General features: G+C 63.5%; 2 protein-coding genes across 3 annotated transcripts; one reads left to right on the top strand and one right to left on the bottom strand.

Moving 5' to 3' along the window:
• The first annotated feature begins 2,024 nt into the window (after positions 1 to 2,024).
• ERN2 (endoplasmic reticulum to nucleus signaling 2) lies at positions 2,025 to 13,576 on the top strand. Of its 2 annotated transcripts, XM_068422601.1 has the most exons (22): positions 2,025 to 2,151; positions 4,549 to 4,666; positions 4,998 to 5,031; positions 5,343 to 5,415; positions 5,697 to 5,769; positions 5,921 to 6,043; positions 6,129 to 6,230; positions 6,491 to 6,752; positions 6,858 to 6,936; positions 7,023 to 7,173; positions 7,441 to 7,562; positions 7,767 to 7,943; positions 8,165 to 8,405; positions 8,667 to 8,757; positions 9,365 to 9,554; positions 9,940 to 10,039; positions 10,220 to 10,419; positions 11,087 to 11,234; positions 11,328 to 11,455; positions 11,663 to 11,786; positions 12,049 to 12,116; positions 12,188 to 13,576. In XM_068422601.1, the coding sequence occupies exons 1-22, from the start codon at positions 2,080 to 2,082 to the stop codon at positions 12,377 to 12,379; spliced, it is 2,868 nt and encodes a 955-aa protein (XP_068278702.1). In that variant the 5' UTR covers positions 2,025 to 2,079; the 3' UTR covers positions 12,380 to 13,576. The 2 variants fall into 2 exon arrangements, with proteins under 2 accessions (XP_068278702.1, XP_068278701.1); XM_068422600.1 differs by having other exon boundaries at positions 12,049 to 12,391.
• A 1,037-nt stretch (positions 13,577 to 14,613) lies between these two features.
• On the bottom strand, positions 14,614 to 19,487 carry PLK1 (polo like kinase 1). The gene is made up of 10 exons (XM_068423726.1): positions 19,107 to 19,487; positions 18,799 to 18,967; positions 18,532 to 18,676; positions 17,952 to 18,045; positions 17,229 to 17,448; positions 16,756 to 16,914; positions 16,467 to 16,544; positions 15,814 to 15,968; positions 15,181 to 15,363; positions 14,614 to 14,820 (listed from the first exon to the last, which is right to left on the bottom strand). The coding sequence occupies exons 1-10, from the start codon at positions 19,485 to 19,487 to the stop codon at positions 14,614 to 14,616; spliced, it is 1,791 nt and encodes a 596-aa protein (XP_068279827.1).
• Between the last annotated feature and the right edge of the window lie 1,024 nt (positions 19,488 to 20,511).

Here is a 20,511-nt window from a genome sequence, read left to right as displayed (position 1 = left end):
TTTGAGCAGAGACTCTCTTGCATTAAAATCTTGTATTACTTGCAAGTTTTTCATACCAAGATTAAAGTAAATCATTAATTTCCATTAACGGTGCTGTTTGAGAAAGGTGTAATTAAAACAGGGGTGTTATGATGATCAAAGAGGAAAAACTGATGTGAACTCAAAGTGCTGGATAAGAAGCTGTTAAGATGCAACACGGTGTAACCGGTACCACGCACACAGCCTGCGGAGTGGGACGGGATGCGGTTCCTGTCCGTTGCTGCCCCACACTTCAAGGGCCAAAGAGAAACAATCCGCTCGCAGCGACGCTGTCAGGTGCCATATCGGGGTGTCTGCCCGCGCTCTCCCCTCTGCCCGCGGTGCGGCTGTGCGGGCTCGGGCGCCGCGGTCCTGCTCCTGCTCCCTCTGCCAGCCCGCTGCAGCCAGCTTTGGGTCCAGAGCTCCCTTCTCTTCGTTACTTTTTCTTCCTCTGTGACTTGATTTTTCCAATGGAGCTGTTTCCATTTTCAGTTTTGTACTCCAGCCTTTCGCCGCCGGTCAGGATCGGGTTGTTAGCGTCTTGGTTTGTTAATTAATGTCCTCGTCGCTGGGGAGGGGAGCAGCGGGACCAGGAGAGCTGTAGCAAGTCTTGTGTGAAACATGCGGCCGTTCTACTTCTAGCCAAGGATTTGCTTTCCGTGGCTCATGGAAGTTCACTGTGTCTTACGCATATTCGAAGCAATTCATTCTTTGGTTTTATAGTAAAAAAAAAAAGTCTGAGATGTTTGTGTCCGCTGCAGATTTATTTTAAATGGAATATGTAAGTACCATGTATTATGGTATTTTTAAATAATCTATTGCCTATTTCAGGGGAGGGGGAGATGACAAATATTTCGTCTTAGATTTGCACTGCTGGATTTTTTAAGTGTAACCTTGACTGGTTATCCTGTTGGTTTATTCTGTAAGATTAGTCTCATGAATTAAAGTTTGATAATTAAGTATTTCTGCGTTTGAGTGTTGCAACATTCTGAAGCTACTTCCTACTGCATGAACAACTCTTGGCAAATGATTTGTAGTTAGTTTTTTTGTAGAAAGCTGGATGCAGGCGGAACTCCACGGGAACCCGTGCTCGTTGTCAGTGTGACGCCATCGCTGCCTTCCTCCCAGGCTGGGGGTTACGGGACGCTTCTCCTCCAGCTCCCACTCCAAAACCAGGGTTTAATCTTATTTTAAACTGCAGCTGTCCTTGTGCAGTGTGCTCACTGTGAGTTACACGGGTGGGCAGCTCCTTGGGGTGTCTGAGGTCCCACGTCTGCGTAACAGCCCACAAAAAGTGGGTGCTCGGGAGAAGCCTGGCACGGTGGGGCTTAAACAGCCGAGCTGCTGTAACACTTGGCAGATGCTGCTCGTGTTTGCTGCTGGCTTTAGGAGCTTTCTCTTGAAAAAAAACGGGCTGAAACAGTTCGGTAGTGTTATCACTGAAATAAAGCTCAAAATACATGATGTGTAGTGCACCTAAGGTGTACAAACAGGCAGGTTCTGGTTCACTTTGGTATCGAGGAGTGCCCTCGCTGCAAGGGGCAGTGTAATAATTCCTGGGGGCAGTTGAATCCTGCTGAAAATCTCTTTCAACTCCAGTTTGTCTTTTGGGAAAGAGCTCTTCCATGAGCACCTCTGCCCTGCTCTGTCCTGAATCTAAAGGTTATTCAGCGGGGGTTGGTGCGTAAGGCGGCCGGGAGGAGCCCTCCGCTGCCCCGCAGACCGGGGCCGGGGCCAGGGGTGCGGGGCTGGGCCAGAAAAGCGTTAAAGCCGCTGGGATGGGGACGGTGCGGGGGATGCTGAAACGGGAGTGCGGGTCCTTGTGCCGACGCGAAGGGACGGGGGGTACCGGGGGGTACCGAGGGCGCAGGCTGCCCGCTCCCGCTGCCCCCGGGCCGAGCGCCGGGCGGTGCGGGGGGGCGGCGGGGCGCTGGGGGCCGGGCCGGGGGGGGCAGGAACCCGCATCCTGGATCCGCCCCGAGCCGCTGACTCACGGCGCGGCGATAAGCGCGGCCCGGCTCGGCTCGGCCCTGCTCGCCGCGGCCCCGGCATGTCCGGGACATGGGCGGCCCCGCCGCGCCGCTGCTCCTGCTCCCGCTGCTGCTGCTGCTGCTCCCGCCGCCCCCGGGGCAGGTACGGCCGCGGTGGGAGCGCTCTGCGGGGCGGGGAGCGGGGACCTGTGCGTGGCCGTGTCGTGCGGGTGGGTGCGTGGCGGTACCGGCACAAGAGAGCCCGTGTCCCCCGGTGTGACGGTGGGCACGAGCACCCCGCGGGTGTGGGTGGGTGCGCAGGTGGGCACAGCCTGTGAGACCCGTGGGTGCAGCGTGGGCAGGAGCACCCCGCTCGTGGCAGCCCGTGGACGCGGGGATTGAGCCCCCCGTGCCCAGAGCGCGGGGGTGCGCGGGGTCCGGCGCCCCGCAGAGCGCGGTTTGGGGGGGAAGGGGCTGTGGCGGGTCTGCGGGGTGGGGGCGGCTGCGTGCGGGGTCCTGTGGCCGTACAGTGGTGGTGTGGGCAGGTGCGTGATGGAGATCCACGCTGCTCGCCCCGCAGAGGAGCCACAGGCAGTGCCCAGCGTGGAGGTTGGTCACCTCCGCTCAGAGCATCTTCTCTCCGGGCCTGGCCGGGCTGAGAGTGGAGCCCCCTTCCCCGGAGCCCTCGGCCCCTCTCTGCCCGCAGAGCCTGGCGGGGTGGTGCCCCTGGAAGCCGGATGGCAGCTCCCACTGCCCGTGGTGATTTGAGCAGAGAGGGCAGCGTGCCAGGGTCGTTCTGGCAGGCGTTGGTAGCCCTGCTCCGGTGAAGGAAGCAGCAGATGCTGGCACCGTGTTTGTCTGGGCTCGGCTGTCCCCCACCATCCCTGAGCTCCGGCCCCGGTGGCATCGCTGCAGACTCCAGGGTGGCACGGTGGGAGCCTCGGGAAAGAATGGGCCCCACGGACATCCCGTGGGAGCAGCAGCCACGCATCTGGGCTGGGGTGCTGTGGCTCTGACAGCTGGGAGGGCTCAACCGTCTCGGTTCTGTTTCCTGGTGCAGGTGGCCCCACTGCAAGGGCTCCGTGTCTTGCCTGGCTTGTCGCAGCCAGTCCCTCACAGCCGGCAGCGAGCCTGCCTGCGTGGCCGCACGGTGCTGGGGAGGCGGCGGCGGGGAGCGGTCACCCTTCTCTGGCTGCCCTGCCTTGTTCTCTGGGCAGAGCGAGAGCTGGGAAACTTGCTCTGACCTCGCTTAAAAATTAAGCAGGAAGAAGAGCAAGTGGAAGAACTGGGCTCGAAGCAGAGGGGTTGATGTGAGGTGCGCTGGGAGGGAGCTGGCGTGTGCTCCGGCAGGAGGTACAGCCGGAGAACAGGCGCCCTGGCACCCGTGGTCTGTGCTGTCTGTGGTGTTGGGGCTGGAGGGATTTCAGTGGCTCGAGGGAGAAGGTGTCTCCTGGCCCCCTCATGCTGTGGCTGGTCTGTGACCGCCATCAGGTCCTGCTCTGCAGGTGGGCACATGCTCACACGTAGGCCCCGTCTTGGCACAGGCTGCGGCCGGTCCCCGCTCTCTAGCCTGGCCGGGTCCCCAGGGCGGGCTCTCTGCCCGGATCAGGCGCCAGGAGCTGGTACAGAGCTGAGAGGCAGTGAGGGGCTACCAGGGGGACAGCGTGCCGAGCCCAAGGGATGTCCTTGGGCCACTCCACATGAGTGGCCGGGGCAGCAGCTTGCTCGATCTGCTTCTGCATCGCGGCCAGCGCTGAGCCCCGGCTCGGCTCTGGCTCCCTGGCATCGGCCACGCTGGCCCTGCCCCTGCCTGCAGCCGTTCGGGTCCCCGAGCTGTTTGCTGACCCTGTTTGCTGACGGGGTGAGGCTGGCGCGTGTGCCACCGGCTGAGCTGGCGCTTGCTCTGCGGACGCCCGACACGGAAGCAGCAGCTCCTCTTCCCAGCTTGAATTTGCAATAACTCCCTCAACGCCAGGGCAGCTGGAATCCGTAGCTTTGAAGGCCTGGGCGAGCAGTAATTGCATTTCTGGCATGAAAAGTCACCCAACTCGTTTGTTTCTGGAAGGAGCCGGTAGTCGGGCTGTTTGTGTCACCTTTAGAAAGGCACCGGGGAGTCGTGGCTGGGAACAGCCGCGCTGCAGCTCATCCCCGGGGCTGGCTCCGGGGAACGGAGGGGAAGGGCTGCGCCGGCCCCGGGACTGCACCGGTGGGATGGTGCCGGTGCCGCGGGTGCCACTCGCTGCGAGCCCTTAGTGCCAGGGCTCAATGCCATGGGCTTGTAACACACATCCCCTTCAGCCAGCCGTGAGCAGAGGCGATCCTGCCGCTGTCCTGCGTGCGGGGGGATGCAGGAACAAGCAGGTTTAATACACTGGTGCAAGGAAATAAATTATTTTTTATTTATAAAAAAGGGACAAGGAGGGACTTGGGGCTCTTCCCCACAGTCCGCTGCTGCGGCGCGCTGGGTGCGGGGCTGCGGAGCTGCCTGAGCTGGCCCGGGCCACGGGGGCTCGTCCCCGCGTCTGGCCCCGCTCTCTAAGGGCAGCGTTTCTGTCCGCAGTGCCTCAAAGGCGGTGCTGTGACCGTCCCAGAAACGCTGCTCTTCGTTTCCACACTGGACGGAAACCTCCACGCCGTGAGTAAGAGCACAGGAGACATCAAGTGGACCCTGAAGGATGGTGAGTAGGGGCCCAGCGGGTGCTCGCTCGCGGCCTTGCTCCCTGGGCTCGTTGCTAGCCGGGGTCGGGGATGTCCCCCTAGCCTGGCTCCTGCTGGCCGTGCTCTGGGCCAGCGGTTCCCCCCGCCCCGGGGACGCTGCGGTGGCAGCTCCAGCCCCAGGCACGGCCGAGCACAGAGCAGTGCCCGGGGGGGCCGACCCCCGTGGCCAGCAGTGCCTATTCTGGGCCTGAAATGCAAATGGGCTGGGGCCTGGGCACGGCCGCGCTCGGTAAACACTGCCACGTCCCCGCAGGGACAGGCTGCTGACGTCTCCCTTTCGCTCTCTTTCAGATCCTATTCTGCAGGTGCCGGTGTACGTGGCAGAGTGAGTGTCACCCCCGTGCAGTGGCCCTGGCAGGGTGGGCAGCCCGCGGGCTGTGCGGGGGCCTTCGGGGGTGCACGACTGCCCCAATGAACCAGCACGTTCCCAGCAAGAAAGGGGAACCTCGGAGCAGTGAACCTCCCAGCCCATGCCGCAGCGCTGCCTTGAACCCCGCTTTGTGCCCATGAGGAGTAGCTGCTCCCTGCCCCGGAGCAATCTGCTGGAGGGGTTTCTTTAGTGCAGCATCTCCTCAGCCCTCGGCGTGTGCCCGGCGCGGGGGCAGCTCACGTTTCCTCCTTCTCTCTCCTTCCCAGACCAGCGTTCCTTCCAGACCCCAATGATGGCAGCCTGTATATCCTGGGAGGAAAAAACAAAGAAGGCTTGATGGTCAGTGGGGCTGCGAGGGGCTCACCGGGCTGGGGACGGGGTGGACCCGGGGCCTCCGGTCACTCCAGCTTGTCCTTGGTGCCTGGAAGGTGTCAGCCGAGTGGGTGGGGGCAGAAACAGCGGGGACCCTCCTTCCTTCCCCACTGCTGCTTGGGGTTGAGCAGTGAAGGCAGGCGAGGAGGAGGGGGCTGTGGGGGGACCTCTCCTCCCCACCCTGCTCCTGAGGCAGGAGGGCTGCTGCTCGGGGAGGCCCCGCGTCCACGCTGCCGTCTGTGTTGCAGAAGCTGCCGTTCACCATCCCGGAGCTGGTGCAGTCCTCGCCGTGCCGCAGTTCGGATGGCGTGCTCTACACCGGTACGGGAGAGCGGCCCCCCGTCAGACCCGGGGCCAGGGAGGAGGAGAGGCTGAGCGGGGACCTCCCGGGACCGTGTCTGTGGAGGGGAGACAGGAGGAAGCCTTGGGGACGGACAGCAGAGACTTACACAAAACGTATTTTCATTCTCAGGGAAGAAGCAGGACACGTGGTTCATCGTGGACCCCAAGTCAGGAGAGAAGCAGACCACCCTCTCGACAGAGGCCTGGGACGGTCTGTGCCCGTCCAGCCCCCTGCTCTACATCGGCCGTACCCGTAAGCCAGCCCTGCTCCCCGTTGGTCCCTCTGGTCCCCGTGCGGGGCGCTGGGCAGCGACCTTGTGCCCTGCTCTCGTCCCCAGAGTACGTCATCACCATGTACGACACCAAGTCGCGGGAGCTGCGCTGGAACGCCACCTTCTCTGGCTACTCGGCGCCGCTCTGCGAGGAGTCCTACCACTACAGTGAGTGGTGGCCACGGGACCCCTGCCCCGTGTGCTGCCGTGGGGCCTGGGCTGCGTGGGGACCCCGCAGCGATGCCACCACGGCCAGCAAGGCTGTGCCCAGCGCTGGGGACAACGGCTGCTGCGGCGGCTGCAGCTCCCACGGGAGCAGAGCAGCAGGCAACAGCCCAAAGCTGGTGGCAGGACTGAGGGGGGACGGAGGAGGACAAAGCCCCGCGGCCACCACCGCCGCATCGCCCCCTCCCCTTGGCTCTGCCTAGAAATGGCACACTTCGCCTCGAGCGGGGACGGGCTGGTGGTGACGCTGGACAAGGAGAGCGGGGAGGTCCTGTGGGCGCAGAACTACGGCTCACCCGTGGTCGGCATCTACCTGTGGCACCAGGACAGCCTCCGCCGCGTCCCCCACCTCAACCTGGCCATGGAGACCCTGCGCTACCTGACCTTCCACTCGCAGGACATCCACCTCCTCAAGTGGGGCTACCAGTCTGTGAAGGACTTCGCCGCCACCAAGACCCAGCTGCTGTGCGTGGTGCCCGTGCCATGGCAGCCCGCGGCGTTGGCTTTGCTTGAGCTCGGCTGCCTCGATCCGTGCCAGACCCAAGGCTGACGCTTGTCCCTGCCTTGCAGGCCAGCGCTCTACGTGGGCAAGTACGCGGCCAGCTTCTACGCCTTGACCTCGCTGGTCCACGGCAGCGTGGCTCTGGTGGTGAGTCTCTGGTGGCCCCTTTCGGGGCGAGCCGCGGCGGGCACGCGTCCCGGCTGCGCGGTGCTCCACGAGCCATCGGGCCCCAGCCGCAGGGCATCACGCTGGCCAGGATCGACGGCCCCACCACGGACGACGTGACCGTGAGAGAGTCGGGGGAGTGCGAGATCACGCCCAGCACCGACGTCAAGTACCCGCAGGGCAGCATCACCTCGCTCCGCAACCAGTGGCTCCTCATCGGTGCGGACCCGCGAGGGGCACGGGCTTCCCCTGCGGCCTGGCTGCGGAGGGTGCCCCGGGCAGGGGGGTGTTTTGGGGTGGCAGCGGGGTGCGCAGTGGGGTGAATGGGGCCGAGGCCGTGACTCACCTGCGGGGACTGCGGTGACACTGGCTTGGGGCTGGTGGAGCCCAGCCTTGTCCCCTCCCAGGAGGGGCTGCCTGGGCGGGGGGTGGGCAGTGGCTTCCGTGGGCCCTGCACGCAGCCGCTCTGTTCTCCTCCCACCGCAGGGCACCACGAGCTGCCTCCTGTGGTCCACACGACGATGCTGCGAGCCTTCCCGGAGAACCTGAGGAAGACAACGGAAACCATCATCCCCAGGGCTCCCGCTGCCAGGACCATGTTCGACGACGTGAGTGGCCGAGCTCTGCTGGGTCCCACCTCTGCCCTGGGGGAACCTCGGGCGGTGCAGAGGGGCTGGGGCTGGGTGGTGGGGTGTAGCACAAGGAGGGGGGTCCCACATGCAGGGCTGTGGTGGGGAGGGGGTCCCGAAGCGGGGTGCCCAGTGGGTTGAGGTGATCCCTCCGGTGTCACCGGCCCCGGGCGTGTGTTGCAGTTCCTGGCCCCCAGCAGCCCGGAGGAGCCGGCTCTGCGCAGCGAGGGGCAGCCCCAGGCAGACCCCGCGCCCCGGGAGCAGGCGGAGGTGTACCCCGAGGCCAGCACCTGGGACCTGCTTGTGGCTGGCGTGGGCACGGCGCTGCTGGCCGGGGCAGTCCTCCTCCTGCTGCTGACGGTGAGTGGTGGCCACTGGAAGAGCCCGTGCTGGCCACAGGAAGGTGGCTTCCGAGGGGCTGGGGACTCCCTTCTCCCTGTCCCTGCGGCCGTGGGTGCAATGAGCCACGCAGCTCCAGCACTGTCCCCTGTGCCCTCGTGACGAGCCGTGGCGTGCACGTGGTTGGTGCCACTGCCCGTGCCCCAGCCCCGCGCCGGCGCAGCCCCTGGTTTGTGTTCCAGAAGGTGCAGACGCAGCACGCGGCGCAGCAGCGGCAGCTGGAGGAGCAGATCCAGCTCCTGCAGCAGCAGCAGGAGATGCTGCTCCCGGGCCGGGTCGCCGGGGAGGGCATCCCCGCGGAGCCAGCGCTGAGCCGGGGCAGCGCCTCGCAGCCCTCGCAGAGCTCCAGCGCCTCGGCCCGCGGGAAGGACCTGGCCAACGGGACGGTCAGCGCGGAGCCGGCTGTCCCGGCGGCTGCCCAAGGTGTGTGTGGGGGGCACCGGGCGGGGGGCTCTGCCTGCAGGCGTCATCACCCAGAGCAGGGGCAGAGGGGCCCCCTGGGTGAGGGGGCTGCATGAGGTGGGAGGAGATGCCAGCCCTGCTCCGGGATAAACACGGGCTACAAAAGCCATTGCAGTAGGGCCGAAGAAGCGGCTGGGTGGTGAAGGAGCTGGGTGTCCTTCGTGTAGGACTAAGGCTCATGGGCTGAGGGATGGCTGCCTTCCTCTTCCTCTTCCTCTGCAGGTGCAGAACCAGATGTGATTGTAGTTGGGAAGGTTTCTTTTAACCCCAAGGATGTGCTGGGCCATGGAGCTGGAGGAACCTTTGTCTTCAGGTGGGTGGCACCCCGGGCGCCTGCCCTCGTCCCACTCTTGTTCTCCGGGGAGCCATGGGGACAGCGCCAGGGCAGCTCCTTCCCTGGCTGGTGGTTCAAGGGCTGCTGAGAATGGGTTACCGCCTTCCCCTTCGCATGGTGCTCATCAAACCCATCGGGGGAGCTGGGCTTGTGGCCTTTGGGAGGGGTCTTCAGGGCAGGTGTCCCCTCGCACCACCGCCCCGTGCCCCCCTTCCCCTCCTGCCTGTGCCAGCTGTTGGGCAGCCGGGCTGTCCCTGCTCCGGGCAGCCCCCAGCAGCGGCAGGTCGAGTCCCTCGGGAGGTTCCCGTGGCTCGGGCTGAGCCCTTCCCCAGCACTAAACACAGCATAAAGCAGGGCAGGTATTTTCCTACAAAAAGGGGAACCTGAACCCCCAGTTTCCAGCTTGCTGCAGAGATTTCTGCCTGCCTGTGGCTGTGCCAAGCCTTTGGGAGTCACTCCAGAGTGACCTGGGCTGAGGGCCCCGAGGGGCGAGTTTCGACCCTGGCTGGGCTGTGCGTCGCAGCGCTGGGCTCTGCCCGGGCTGGGGAGGGCTGTGTGTGGACCCCAACATCGACCCTCCACGCAGGGGACAGTTTGATGGCCGGAACGTGGCCGTGAAGCGGCTCCTGCCCGAGTGTTTCCATCTTGTGGACCGCGAGGTGCAGCTGCTCCGGGAGTCGGACGAGCACCCCCACGTCGTCCGCTACTTCTGCACCGAGAAGGACAAGCAGTTCCACTACATCGCCATCGAGCTCTGCTCCGCCACGCTGCAGGAGGTGAGCCCCCAGTCTCCCCCTGCCTGCTTCTCCTGCCGCTTTGTCCTCGGGAGGCAGCGGGGCAGCTCCGAGCTCCGGTCGGGGCAGTTGTTTGTGTGCTGGGAAGAGGCTCAGCACGGGGGAGAAGCGTCCTTTTACCACCCCGTAAAGCAGGAGCCGTGGAGGTCCGAGGACACAAGTGAGGGCAGTTTGCTGCAGAGGGAATAGATGCCAGCTGGCAGACCTGGCAATGGCGAGCCCTGGGCACACAAACAGCCTCCGGATGGGCTCATCCCCTTCCACCTCTGTCGGCCCAGCGAGGAGCCTTTCTCCCGGCAAGCCCAGCCTTCCTCACCCCCGTAAATCAGGCCTCAGCTCCTCTCTTTCTCCCTCTGTGTGGTTCCAGTACGTGGAGAGCCCCAGCTTTGACCGTCGCAACCTGGACCCGGTGTCTCTGCTGCGCCAGACCATGTCCGGGCTGGCCCACCTCCACTCGCTCAGCATCGGTGAGCGGGCAGCGCGCGGGAGGGCAGCGTGTCCCATCCTTGTCCCGTCCCCGGCCGAGGCCGCGGGGTTCAGGGAGCAGCTGGGGGGTGGGCAGCGTGCGGGGCGGCGGGCAGAGCCCTGCTCCGGCAGCACCGGCCCCGCTCCAGCCCTTGCAGGTGACGCCGTGCCCTCTCTTCCAGTCCATCGCGACCTGAAGCCCTGTAACATCCTCATCTCCGTCCCGAATCGCCACGGGCAGATCCGAGCCGTCATCTCCGACTTTGGCCTCTGCAAGAAGCTCCAGGGGGGACGACAGAGCTTCAGCCTCCGCTCCGGCATCCCCGGCACCGAGGGCTGGATCGCGCCCGAGGTGCTGCAGGAGGCCCCGAAGGAGAACCCTGTCAGTGAGCTGCGGATGCCTCCCCCCCCGCCTCGGGTGCTCCTCGGGTGCCCGTCGTGGCAGATCCCCCGTGCTGGCTGTGGCCTCGCAGCGTGCTGTGCACCGTGTGGTTCAGAGGACAGCCCTGAGTGCCTGGGCCAGCCCAGACACATCCCTGGCAGGGACAGTGCCTGGCTGGGGTCAGCCCAGGGCGTCTCATCTGGCCACAGTCCTCGGAAATCCGGGTGGGGAGGTGGGACGGGCCCTGGCTCGCTGCGAAGGTTACGCTTCTGCTCGTCTGTTTAGCCCAGGGAATCCTGTTCCTGCTGGAAGCCGGTTGCTGTGCTGGTCCCTGGCAGAGCACATACTGGTGCCGGCAATGTTCTCCCCATAACCTCGTACTGGGGTCACTGGCCCGGCTGGGTGAGGCACCAGCAGCCATGGCGTGTCCATCTGGCCATGAAATCCTGACTTCTGTGCCTCTGAAAAGCCCCTCCCTGGCTCGGCCCCGCTGCCATGGTGCTTCCCTGGCGCAGGAACGCGGGGCAGGAGCGCTGGGGCCACGCGGCTTCCAGCAGCTCTGAAGCCAGTGACCAAGTGTTCATATAAAAGAGGGGAAAAGTGGGGAGGGGAAGGCTTCGTTCGCCCTTTGCTGCCGGGGTCCCACCTCCCCTCTGGTGTCTCGCAGACGTGCGCCGTGGACATCTTCTCAGCCGGCTGCGTCTTCTACTACGTGGTGTCGGGAGGGCAGCACCCGTTCGGGGACAGCCTGCGGCGACAGGCCAACATCTTGTCGGGCTCTTCCCAGCTGAGCTGCCTGCAGGAGGAGGCGCACGGTGAGACCCTTCCCCACGGGCACGTACCGCGGGGCGCAGCTCCCGGTCCTTCTGGGGGGGGTTAGCTCCCCGCTGTGGTGTTTCTCCTACCAGACAAGCTCGTTGCACGAGAGCTGATTGCGGCGATGATCAGCCCCGAGCCCCAGCGCCGGCCCTCCGCCCCCGTGGTCCTCGCACATCCCTTCTTCTGGAGCCAGGAGAAGCAGCTGCAGTTCTTCCAGGTGAGCGCGCTGTGAACATAGGCGTGCTCCAAAAAAATGTGCTCGGTTTGAGCCGCTTTTGGAAGGGGTGGGGGGTCCCTGGGTCTGGGGCCGGGGCCAGACCCTCTCTGTCCCCGCTGGGTGCCAGCTCTGTTCCCTGGCGCTGGACGGGGCAGCGTGGGGCGAGGGCAGTGCCGTACCCACCCTGGCCCCGCTCTGGGCACGCAGGACGTGAGCGACCGCATCGAGAAGGAGCCCGCCGAGGGGCCCATCGTGTCGGGGCTGGAGGCGGGGGGCCGGCCGGTGGTGAGGACCAACTGGAGGATGCACATCTCCCTCCCGCTGCAGACAGGTGGGCGTGGGGCAGGCAGAAGCGGGCAGAAACGGGGCTCCCGGGGCTGGCACCCTTTGCTGGGCAGGAGGCACCTGCCCGTGCCCAGGAGCTGAGAACCAGGGTGCGTGGGTGGGTGCCGGCCCTTCCTCGGGCAGGCAGAGCAGAGCGGTGCCCGGTTTGTCGCCGGGGGCAGTGCTGGCACCACGGGGGGCTGTGGCAGCCCCGTGCCCCTCGCCCCGCCACGTCCCACCTCCCTCAGCGTCTCTCCTGCTCTCCCCAGACCTGAGGAAGTTCCGCACCTACAAGGGGGGCTCGGTGCGTGACCTGCTGCGGGCCATGAGGAACAAGGTACGGCCACCCCCGTGCCCGCGTGCCCCCGCCGCCCGCTCCCCCCGCTCACCTCGCCCTCTCTCCTGCAGAAGCACCACTACCACGAGCTGCCGCCCGACGTCCGGGCAGCCCTGGGCTCCGTCCCTGACGGCTTCGTGCAGTACTTCACCTCCCGCTTCCCCCGGCTGCTGCTGCACACGCACGCGGCCATGAGGGGCTGTGCCCACGAGCGGCTCTTCCACCCCTACTACTGCCAGGGGCCGGGAGACGACGGCAAGTGAGCGGGGACACTTGCCAGGATGGCACCCACGGTGCCCGGCTGCTGCACCCGCTCCTCCCTGCCCATACCCCCAGTCTCATCTAGGACCAGCCCTGGGGCTCTGTGGGGTCCCCCCCCCGGGGCGAGGTGGGGCCCCAGGACTGGGAGGTCACCCAGCCTACACGGGGGTTACCAGCAGCACGGTGGGCACAGGGTGGCACAGGGCTCTCACCCGGGCTCTCCTGAGCTGCAGAGCTGCTCTCTGGGCACCCACCTTTGCAAGCGCTCACGGCCAGACTCGGCAGCCTGATGGTGTCAGTGTCAGAGAACAAACCAAAAAAATCTCTGCGGTGGACGTGGTGCTTGAGGAGAAGGAAGGAACAGTGTGTTGGGTTCTCCTGAGGGTCCCCAGCCGGGCTGGTGCCGGGTCCCAGCGGGGCGTTCACCCCGTGCATCCCCCCGTGCCGCAGCCTGGGGAAGCGGCTCTTTGAGCCCGTGTCCAGCACAGGGCTCTGACAGGACTGGTGCACCAGTCGTGACACTGGAGAGGATCCTCCAGCCCGGCCGAGGACTGGGGCACGGCGGGTTGGCTTTTAGCAGCCACCCCAGGGCTCGGACCTGCTGTTTGCATCAGGCCTCCAGCGCAATCCCGGTAATGAAGTTGTTAATCTCAGCTGGGCTGAGAAAAAGGTTTTCTCCCTTTTGGGCACCAGCAGCCTGGCATCACACCAGGGCAGAGCCCCCCGTGCCAGTCCCCCGGAGCCCCAGGGGGTTTGCACAGCAGCGCAGCAGTTCAGAGCCGTGCTCCGAGGACACGGAGGCAGGGAAACCCCTTGTCCCCGGGGTCCCTTCCCTCTGACCCCACAGCCTTTCAGGGGCAGGTGTCCCACGGGTGTTCTGGTTTACAGCATCCCCCTGGGCACGTATTTCACGTGAGTGCAGCCCCCGCAGGGTCCGTGGGCAGCTGCCAGAGCAGCAGGAGCCCCTGGGCAAGGCTTCCCCTCTAGAAGAGCAATAATTTTGTACAGTCTGATTCCTCTGTGCCCTGGGGTGTGGGATTTTGTTACACAGGTAACAAGGGGTTTGTACCTGGTTTGTATTCAGAATACTGTATGGCCTAGAGCTTTTTATAGAAAATGGTATAAAAAAGTAAAAAGCCAAAAGCTTGTCCTGCTTAAAAATAAACCAGCCCAAGAGCACCAGTACGTGCTGGCAGCAAGCAAGGGGGGGAAGAAATCCCCACAGAGCTCAGTGGGCTCCTGCAAAAGCGTGCTCCAGTAGGTGACTTCTGCTAATTCTACAGTCACGTTTGTGAGCATCTGTCGTGTAGCAAGAAGAGCCCACCAAGGGGGAAGGCTGTGAGCCTGGAGGTCAGAGCATGGCTCCTGGGGTACCCCCAAGGTCTCCCCTCCTGCAGCACAGCTGGGGAGATGGGCACAGCCAGCAGTGACAATGCCCAGGCCCTTCTTTGCTTATGACCAGCATCTCCCCAAACAACTTCACCCTCTCCCCCTTTCCCATCACAATCTGCTGCTGTTTCCCTACTGCTCAGTGTTGAGGTAGAGCAGAGCGAGGAGCAAGTCCAGGGCTCAGCTCAGCCCAGGGCTGTGAGTGAGGGCAAGCAAGGCCACAGCCCAAGCTTGGGAAGAGGACAGCCAGAGGCAAGGTGCTGCTCCCTCCTTCACAGAAGCCAAAGGGACCCAGGACAGGCTGGACGCTGCAGCGAACAATCTTTAATCAAGTTATGCAATATACAAAAGTTTAGGTTTCATGTAGATTAATTTCTGTATTAAAAGGCTGATTTCTCAGTCTCACCCTGGGCCTGTTAAATATCTCACCTGAATTTCTACAAGAGGAAACAAAAGCCTGGAGCATCAGCACAGACATGTACAAATAACTTACACGATAGTTCTGCTCTCCCCATGCTTTGTTCTCTCAAGAGAAGACCCAGGAGCCTCAGACAAGAGGGTTGTTTCTGAGTCAGGCTTTTGGCTTTGGGACATTAGAAAAAAACACTAGGTATGCAATTAAAAAATAGACGTTCTATGAGGAGTGGGGAGCAAGAAACCTCTTTGGATACCAGTCAGAGTGAACAATGCCATTCCCACAGCACCAGGGGCTTCCTCGTGGCAACTAGACGTACCCAGGAGGGGAAGCCCAGCATGTGATGGGAGGTGACAGCAGGGGGGCTGCTAGACCTCCCCATCCACAGCTGGCGGGGTTTGGCACAGACGTGGAGTCCATGGAGAACAAGGCCTAAGCAGAGGGTTTCGCACGGGCTGAGCCAGACTTTGAACTGAGGAGCTTCTCCACCATGGTGCGAGCGTAGCGCAGCCGGCTGGCCAGCTCCTTGCAGCACCCGTGCTCCTCGATGAGGCTCAGCTTGTACGTGCGGAAGTCCCGTTTCTCGTCTATGTACGTGACAGCAGCCATGAGAGGGCACAAGATGACCTTGGTGTGGTCCTGTGGGGAGAGAGCACGCCGTCACCCCGAGCCCTCCGCTCCTCGGGGACTGATTTGCTCAGGATAAACCACCCCAGCAGCGGTTGGGGCACCCCAGCTGCACCCAGAGGCACGGGGACAGAGCACCACGCTGGGAGACAAACTGGTCTGGCCAGCCAGCTCCAGAGCACTGCGCCTGGGGCTGGCCAGCAGCCTCCCTCCTGCTAAGGGACACGGCCCCTTCGCGAGCCAGGAGCGTCTGGGTGGCACCAGCAAGGGGAGCAGAGACCCCCCCAGGGCAGTTTCAGCTCAGGTCCCCCCTCCTGCCCCTCTGGCAGCGCTGGAGCTGCAGCCCTGGCAGAAGGCGAGCGGCCGCCTCACCTGGAAGAAGTTGATCTGCACGGTGCCGTTGCTGAGGTGCAGGATGATGGCGCTGCGGGTGCGGAACCACGTGCAGAGGTAGGGCAAGCGGGCCAGCTCGTCTCCTTCCCGCGGCGTGATGTTGGCCCCGGCCTTCAGCAAGTGCTCGCTCATGTAGTTCCGGAAATATTTCAATAGTGTTATCTGCAGAGGGGGAAGGCTGTGAGCAGGTGGGCTGGGGACGACCCCGGCCACGTGGGGAGGGCAGGGGCTGCTCTCACACTCCCAGAACCTCCTCACATCTTTCAGAGCTTGAGGTGTCACCGCACAAACCTGTGCAAATTCTCAAAGTTAACTCTGATACTAGAGACTCGCTTTGCCAAACACTTCGGTACCTGCAAGTCTTGTGAGCACTTATTTCTGTGGAGCTGCTCACAAATGAGCCTGAGATACCAACTAGAAATAACAGTTAGAACTGCCGGTGTCTGTCCTTGGGGCCATGATTTACCAGCCAAGAGGCAGCCTGCAGAATGCCAGTGACCCCAAGATGTTTCTCCCTGGAAAACAGGGAGCCAACAAAGCCCAACAAGGCTGGTAGAAGCTTCACCAGGAGTAGCCACCCCCCCAGCAAGGGCTCCTGTGCCCAGGACTGACCTTCTTGTTGAGGGCAGAGGGGTAGGATCTCACAGTGAAGTAGGACTCGGTGCTGTTTTGCTCGATGTACTGCAAGCTGTCCCCGTCGTTGTACATGATGAGACGAGTGGAGTCGTTGAAGAGCACTCCGACGCTGTTGTCACACAGCTGGTAACCTAGTTCACAAGGGAGCCCATTAGGCCTTCAGACACATGGGACCACGGGTTGTGTGACATACAAAGGCAGAAGGTTGTGTCACCTAAGGGCTCCCTGACAGCCACCCCACCAGGACCCTGCCAGGCCTAAAGATCCTCCTCTTGGGGGAGGTCTGGGTGGCACTTCTCCTCCTCTGGATTTGCCACCCTCCCTTCTTGCATCACCTGGTGCAGAAGCAACTTTAGCTGCCACAGTGGGTACGGGTGCTCACTGCGGAGCAAGGCCAGCCAGCTCATGCAGCAGGTAGCCATTTTCCACCTTAAAGTGGCCAGGGCTGGTGTTCGGTGACCACTACTCTGGATTGACTGTGTATTTGGTAACGTTCCTGGCAGTGGTCTGGGACACACACCCTGGAACACTGTGATAAAGAACCAGACCTACGCAGTGCCCAGACCAAAGCTTCCCCCAGCCTCTTCAGAAGCTAGAGGAGGCTGAAGGATCGCCCCCACGTTATTTACCTAGACCATATTTATCTGAGTAGTCCACCCATTTGCTAACCCAGAAGATGGGAATGCAGGCTGGGTCTTCAGCTTCTTCTGCAAAGAGGAAAGGAGTCTGTTAGAAGACATTTCACAGCATCCCGTGCACCCCAGCAAGCAAACAATGCCAGGAGGAAGCAAGTAGCTTCTCAGCCTTCCAGTTTGGAACTGAGGCCAGCTGGTCTCTCACTTCAGACAAGAGCATCAGAACGACAAAGCAGCAAGTTACCCAGGAAGGCCATGCCTGTGGGATCGTCCCCAGACTCACCTTGCCTCACCACCACTCGCTCGGAGGGCTTGGCCGCGTTGACAGCGGTCAGCTGCTGGAGCATGTCAGCCAAGGGACAGTCAACAGTGTCCCCCAGCTCCCGCAGCCCAGCGACGTCCTCCTTCTCGGGCAGGTTCTCTAGAGCAGGGCTGTCTGGTCCTGGGCCAGGAGACAGAAGAGTGTGGAGGCATGACCAGGGAGTAGGGTCCTAAGGCACCAGATTTACATTCTGCCCTAGCTATAGCAAACATTACACACCCTAGAGCTACACAGCTAGTGTTGGCACCTCCTCCTTGCTTTGGTTCCGGGCAAAGAGCAAGGAGATGCCTCTCGCTGACAAAAGCTCCAGGTTGTCATAAGAATTGGGAGAAGAAGGGAGGGAGTGCCACATTCCCCCTCTGGACACTGCTGGGGGCCAGGCAGGCTCTCACCCAGCGCTGCAGCCCAGCTGCCCTCCAGACACTCGCTCTCACCTTTGTTGAGTGCAGTCAGCGGCTTTCGCCCCGTCACTTCGAGTCCGCTGGGAGCAAGTGAAAATCTGGGCGCGATGGTGAGACAGGTGGTGGGCAGGCGGCTGGGGATGTACCCCGACGTGAAGAACTCGTCATTCAGCAGCTCGTTGATAGTTGGGCGCGTGGCAGGGTCGGACCTCAGCATCTTCTGGATGAGGCTAGCAGCTACGGGGTTGATGTGCTAAGAGGAGACAGGCAGGGTTTAGAGACAAGGGTCAGGGGACAACGTGCACTAGTGGCAAATGCAGTAGGTGTACAGCCCGGGGGAAGTTCTGCTTGGAGCAGAGCTCCTGTGCTGTGACAGGCAAGCAGGGTGCAAGCCTGGAGAAACAGAACTGGGCAGGTATGGAGAGCTGCCTCCTGACAGCACGCAAAGCCTGAAGTCGGCTGACTTTAGCAAGACCAAATCAAAAGCAGTGGGATGAGCTGGGGACCTGGGCTCCCGACCTCAGGGACTTCAGGTCATTCATTTAACCCCACGTGCCAACTGCCCAGCTGGATTAGAGTGGGGAGCTGCAGCTGGCTCCACCACCGACTGAAACATCCCCTCCCTCACACCCCGCAGTATGAGCTGTTTCACCGTTATGTTAGAGCCCGTTAAGTGCCAGAAACGGGATGGTGCAGCAGAAGGCTGGCCAAGAACTGCTGCGAGGTGACCAGGTCCCACCCGTGGAAGCACCATACCTTGGGGATAGTATACTCGTTCTTCTTGATTCGGATGTACGTTTCTTTCAGACAAGAAGTTTCAAAGGGCGGTTTCCCCACCAGCAGAGTGTACCTGCGGGTTTGCAGACAGAAGGGTGTCAATTTTGCAAAGGAACTTGTGTGCAGAAGTGACCCTGTCCCTAAGCACGCCCTAGGACTTTCCTGGCAGAGGGAACACCCTTGGTATCAGACATGCAGGAGCACAGACAGCTACGTGTGCTGTGCCTGGCTCCTGCCCCCTGAAAAGGGAAGCTGGGATCCAGTACCCTCTGGGGAAAGTTCGAGTTGGGAGGTGTGGGCTTTTGGGAAATGCCTTAAGACAGCCATGCCATGCAGCTGATCAGCCTGCAGACACGCACGCACCAGCATGTGCTGAGCACAAAGGAGGTCACGTGCTGGCTGGCAGCGGGGCTCAGCCAGGGCAGGTCCGCTGGAGACAGCGCACCCAAAGCTTCAGCTCACACGGAAGCCCAGAGGGGCCAACGAGACCTGGACCACAGGGACAGTCCAGCCCCACGTCCAGCCCACGGCACGGCCGCACAGAGGCATTTTGACTCACATGATGCAGCCGATGGACCAGACGTCCACCTCGAAGCTGTGCCCCTTCTTGCCCAGCACCTCCGGGGCGATGTAGTTGGGGGTCCCACACAGGGTCTTCTTGCGCTCGCCATCGTACTCCACTTTGGTGGCCAGGCCAAAGTCACCTGGGAAAGACAGGGAGATGGGGTATGACCAGAGCTGCTCGGATAGCCAGTCCCTGGGGCTGGGGTCCCCACCGTGGGGCGGCCACGGGGGGTTGTCTGGGCATTGCATCACGGGCACCTACCAATCTTCACCTCCATGTCGTCGCTGAGGAAGAGGTTGCCCAGCTTGAGGTCCCGGTGAATGACGCGGTGGCTGTGCAGGTACTGGCAGCCCAGGATGGTCTGGCGCAGGTAGTACCGCACCTCGGGCTCGCTCAGCGCCTTCCGCCGCTTGTGCAGCTCCAGCAGCGACTGCGGGGGACGGTCAGCACGGGGGGACACGGTCAGCACGGGGGGACACGGTCAGCACGGGGGGACACGGTCAGCACGGGGGGGACACCGACACCCCCCCCACCCACCGGCGGGTCCCGCCGCCCCCCCAGCCCCTCACCCTGCGGCGGCAGAGCTCCAGCACGACGTAGACGAAGTCGGCGTCCTCGAAGAAGCCGTGGAAGCCGACGACGTGGCGGTGGGCCAGGCTGCGGTGGATGGCGATCTCCATGGACATCTTCTCCTTCTGGTGCGGCTTCACCAGCAGCGACTTGGGCACCACCTTGCCCGCGAACACCTCCCGGCTCTCGGCCTCCGCCAGCTCGTAGCACCGCGCGAAGCCGCCCTTGCCCAGGAACCGACCGCGCACGAAGCTGCGCCGGGTCCGCGGGTCCACCAGCACCTTCGGTACCTCCTTCCCTCCCGCCGCCGCTGAGCTGCCCGCCCGGGCCGGCTCCGCCAGGGCCGCCGGCCGCGCCGCCTTACCGCCCGGTGCGCTCATGCTGGGCCGGGCCGCTGCGGGTGTTGGTGGAGCCGGGGGGAGCGGAGCGGGCCGGTGGAACCGGAGGGGCCCGGAGCAGCCCGGTGGGGCTGGAGCGGGCGCGGGCCGGTGGGACCGGAGGGGGCCGGTGGAGCCGAAGGGGCCCGGCGCAGGCCGGTGGGACCGGAGGGGGCCGGTGGTGCAGGCGCAGGCAGCGGGCGCTGCCCGATTCAAACGCGGCCCCGGAGCGTTACGCGCCCGCGGCCGCTCCCCATTGGCCGGGAGGATTTAAAATCCACGCCGCCCGCCGCGGGGCACCATGGGAGCGCCCCGCCCACCGCGCGGCGCGGGGCGGGAACGGGCGCGGCGGCGCGTGCGCCGGCGGCCGTTGGTGGCGGCCGCGCGCGGCGGGGAACAGGCCGCGGGACACGCGTGAGGGGAACCGGGCGCCACGGTGGGGCCCGTCTGCCCGCTCCCGAGCGTGTGATGAGGGGCAGCTCGCGTGGGGCCTGCGCCCGCCGCCGTTTGCCCTGTGACACCGGCCCCGGCAGGGCTGGTCCCCGCAACAGACCCCACCGTCACCCCAGATCCGGTCCTTCAGCTCGTTTTTATTCCGTGGGATCCCGCCCGCCCCCCGGTGTCGCCTCCAGCCCTCCCCGGGAAGTCACGGGCTGTCGCGCGGCGCTAGGCCCAACGCTGCCATCACTCCCGGGGCCGCAGCCGCACCCCACGGACGCCCCGTCCTGCCGGAGCTGGCAGAGGCGCGGCGGTGAGCCCGGGTCGGAGGGACGCTCCAGAGGACGGGAGGATAAAGTGGGCAGATCTAAGGAACGTGAACAGTGCTGAGTGTCTGACATCTCCAGTGGCGACTTGGTTTTAGACCCTGGCAGAGGCCGCCTTAACGGAGACAATAAAAGAGGTTTTAATTAACGCAGAAGGGTCGGCTCAGCCTGCTGGAAGGAAGAGTAGGCCAAGAAACGCGTAACTGCGGCGACGCATCCCTCCGTGCCCTACAGCTGTGCTGCTCAAGCCATCGTGGAAAAGC

This window comes from Nyctibius grandis, chromosome Z, assembly GCF_013368605.1.
Source record: "Nyctibius grandis isolate bNycGra1 chromosome Z, bNycGra1.pri, whole genome shotgun sequence".
Lineage (NCBI taxonomy): Eukaryota > Metazoa > Chordata > Aves > Nyctibiiformes > Nyctibiidae > Nyctibius > Nyctibius grandis.
Note: the sequence above shows the minus strand (reverse complement) of the source record. Positions and strands in the feature narration are given on the sequence as shown.

What these genes read in the sequence shown, in the direction of transcription:
- ERN2 (XM_068422600.1), top strand. Translation starts at nt 2,080, where the DNA reads ATGGGCGGCCCCGCCGCGCCGCTGCTCCTGCTCCCGCTGCTGCTGCTG. An exon ending in GTGCCGGTGTACGTGGCAGA is followed by an intron (nt 5,032 to 5,342) that starts GTGAGTGTCACC and finishes TCTCCTTCCCAG; the next exon opens with ACCAGCGTTCCTTCCAGACC. An exon ending in GCTCCGCCACGCTGCAGGAG is followed by an intron (nt 9,555 to 9,939) that starts GTGAGCCCCCAG and finishes GTGTGGTTCCAG; the next exon opens with TACGTGGAGAGCCCCAGCTT.
- PLK1 (XM_068423726.1), bottom strand. Translation starts at nt 19,487, where the DNA reads ATGAGCGCACCGGGCGGTAAGGCGGCGCGGCCGGCGGCCCTGGCGGAG. An exon ending in GCTGACTGCACTCAACAAAG is followed by an intron (nt 16,915 to 17,228) that starts GTGAGAGCGAGT and finishes CTCCTGGCCCAG; the next exon opens with GACCAGACAGCCCTGCTCTA. An exon ending in GCGAGTGGTGGTGAGGCAAG is followed by an intron (nt 16,545 to 16,755) that starts GTGAGTCTGGGG and finishes TCCTCTTTGCAG; the next exon opens with AAGAAGCTGAAGACCCAGCC.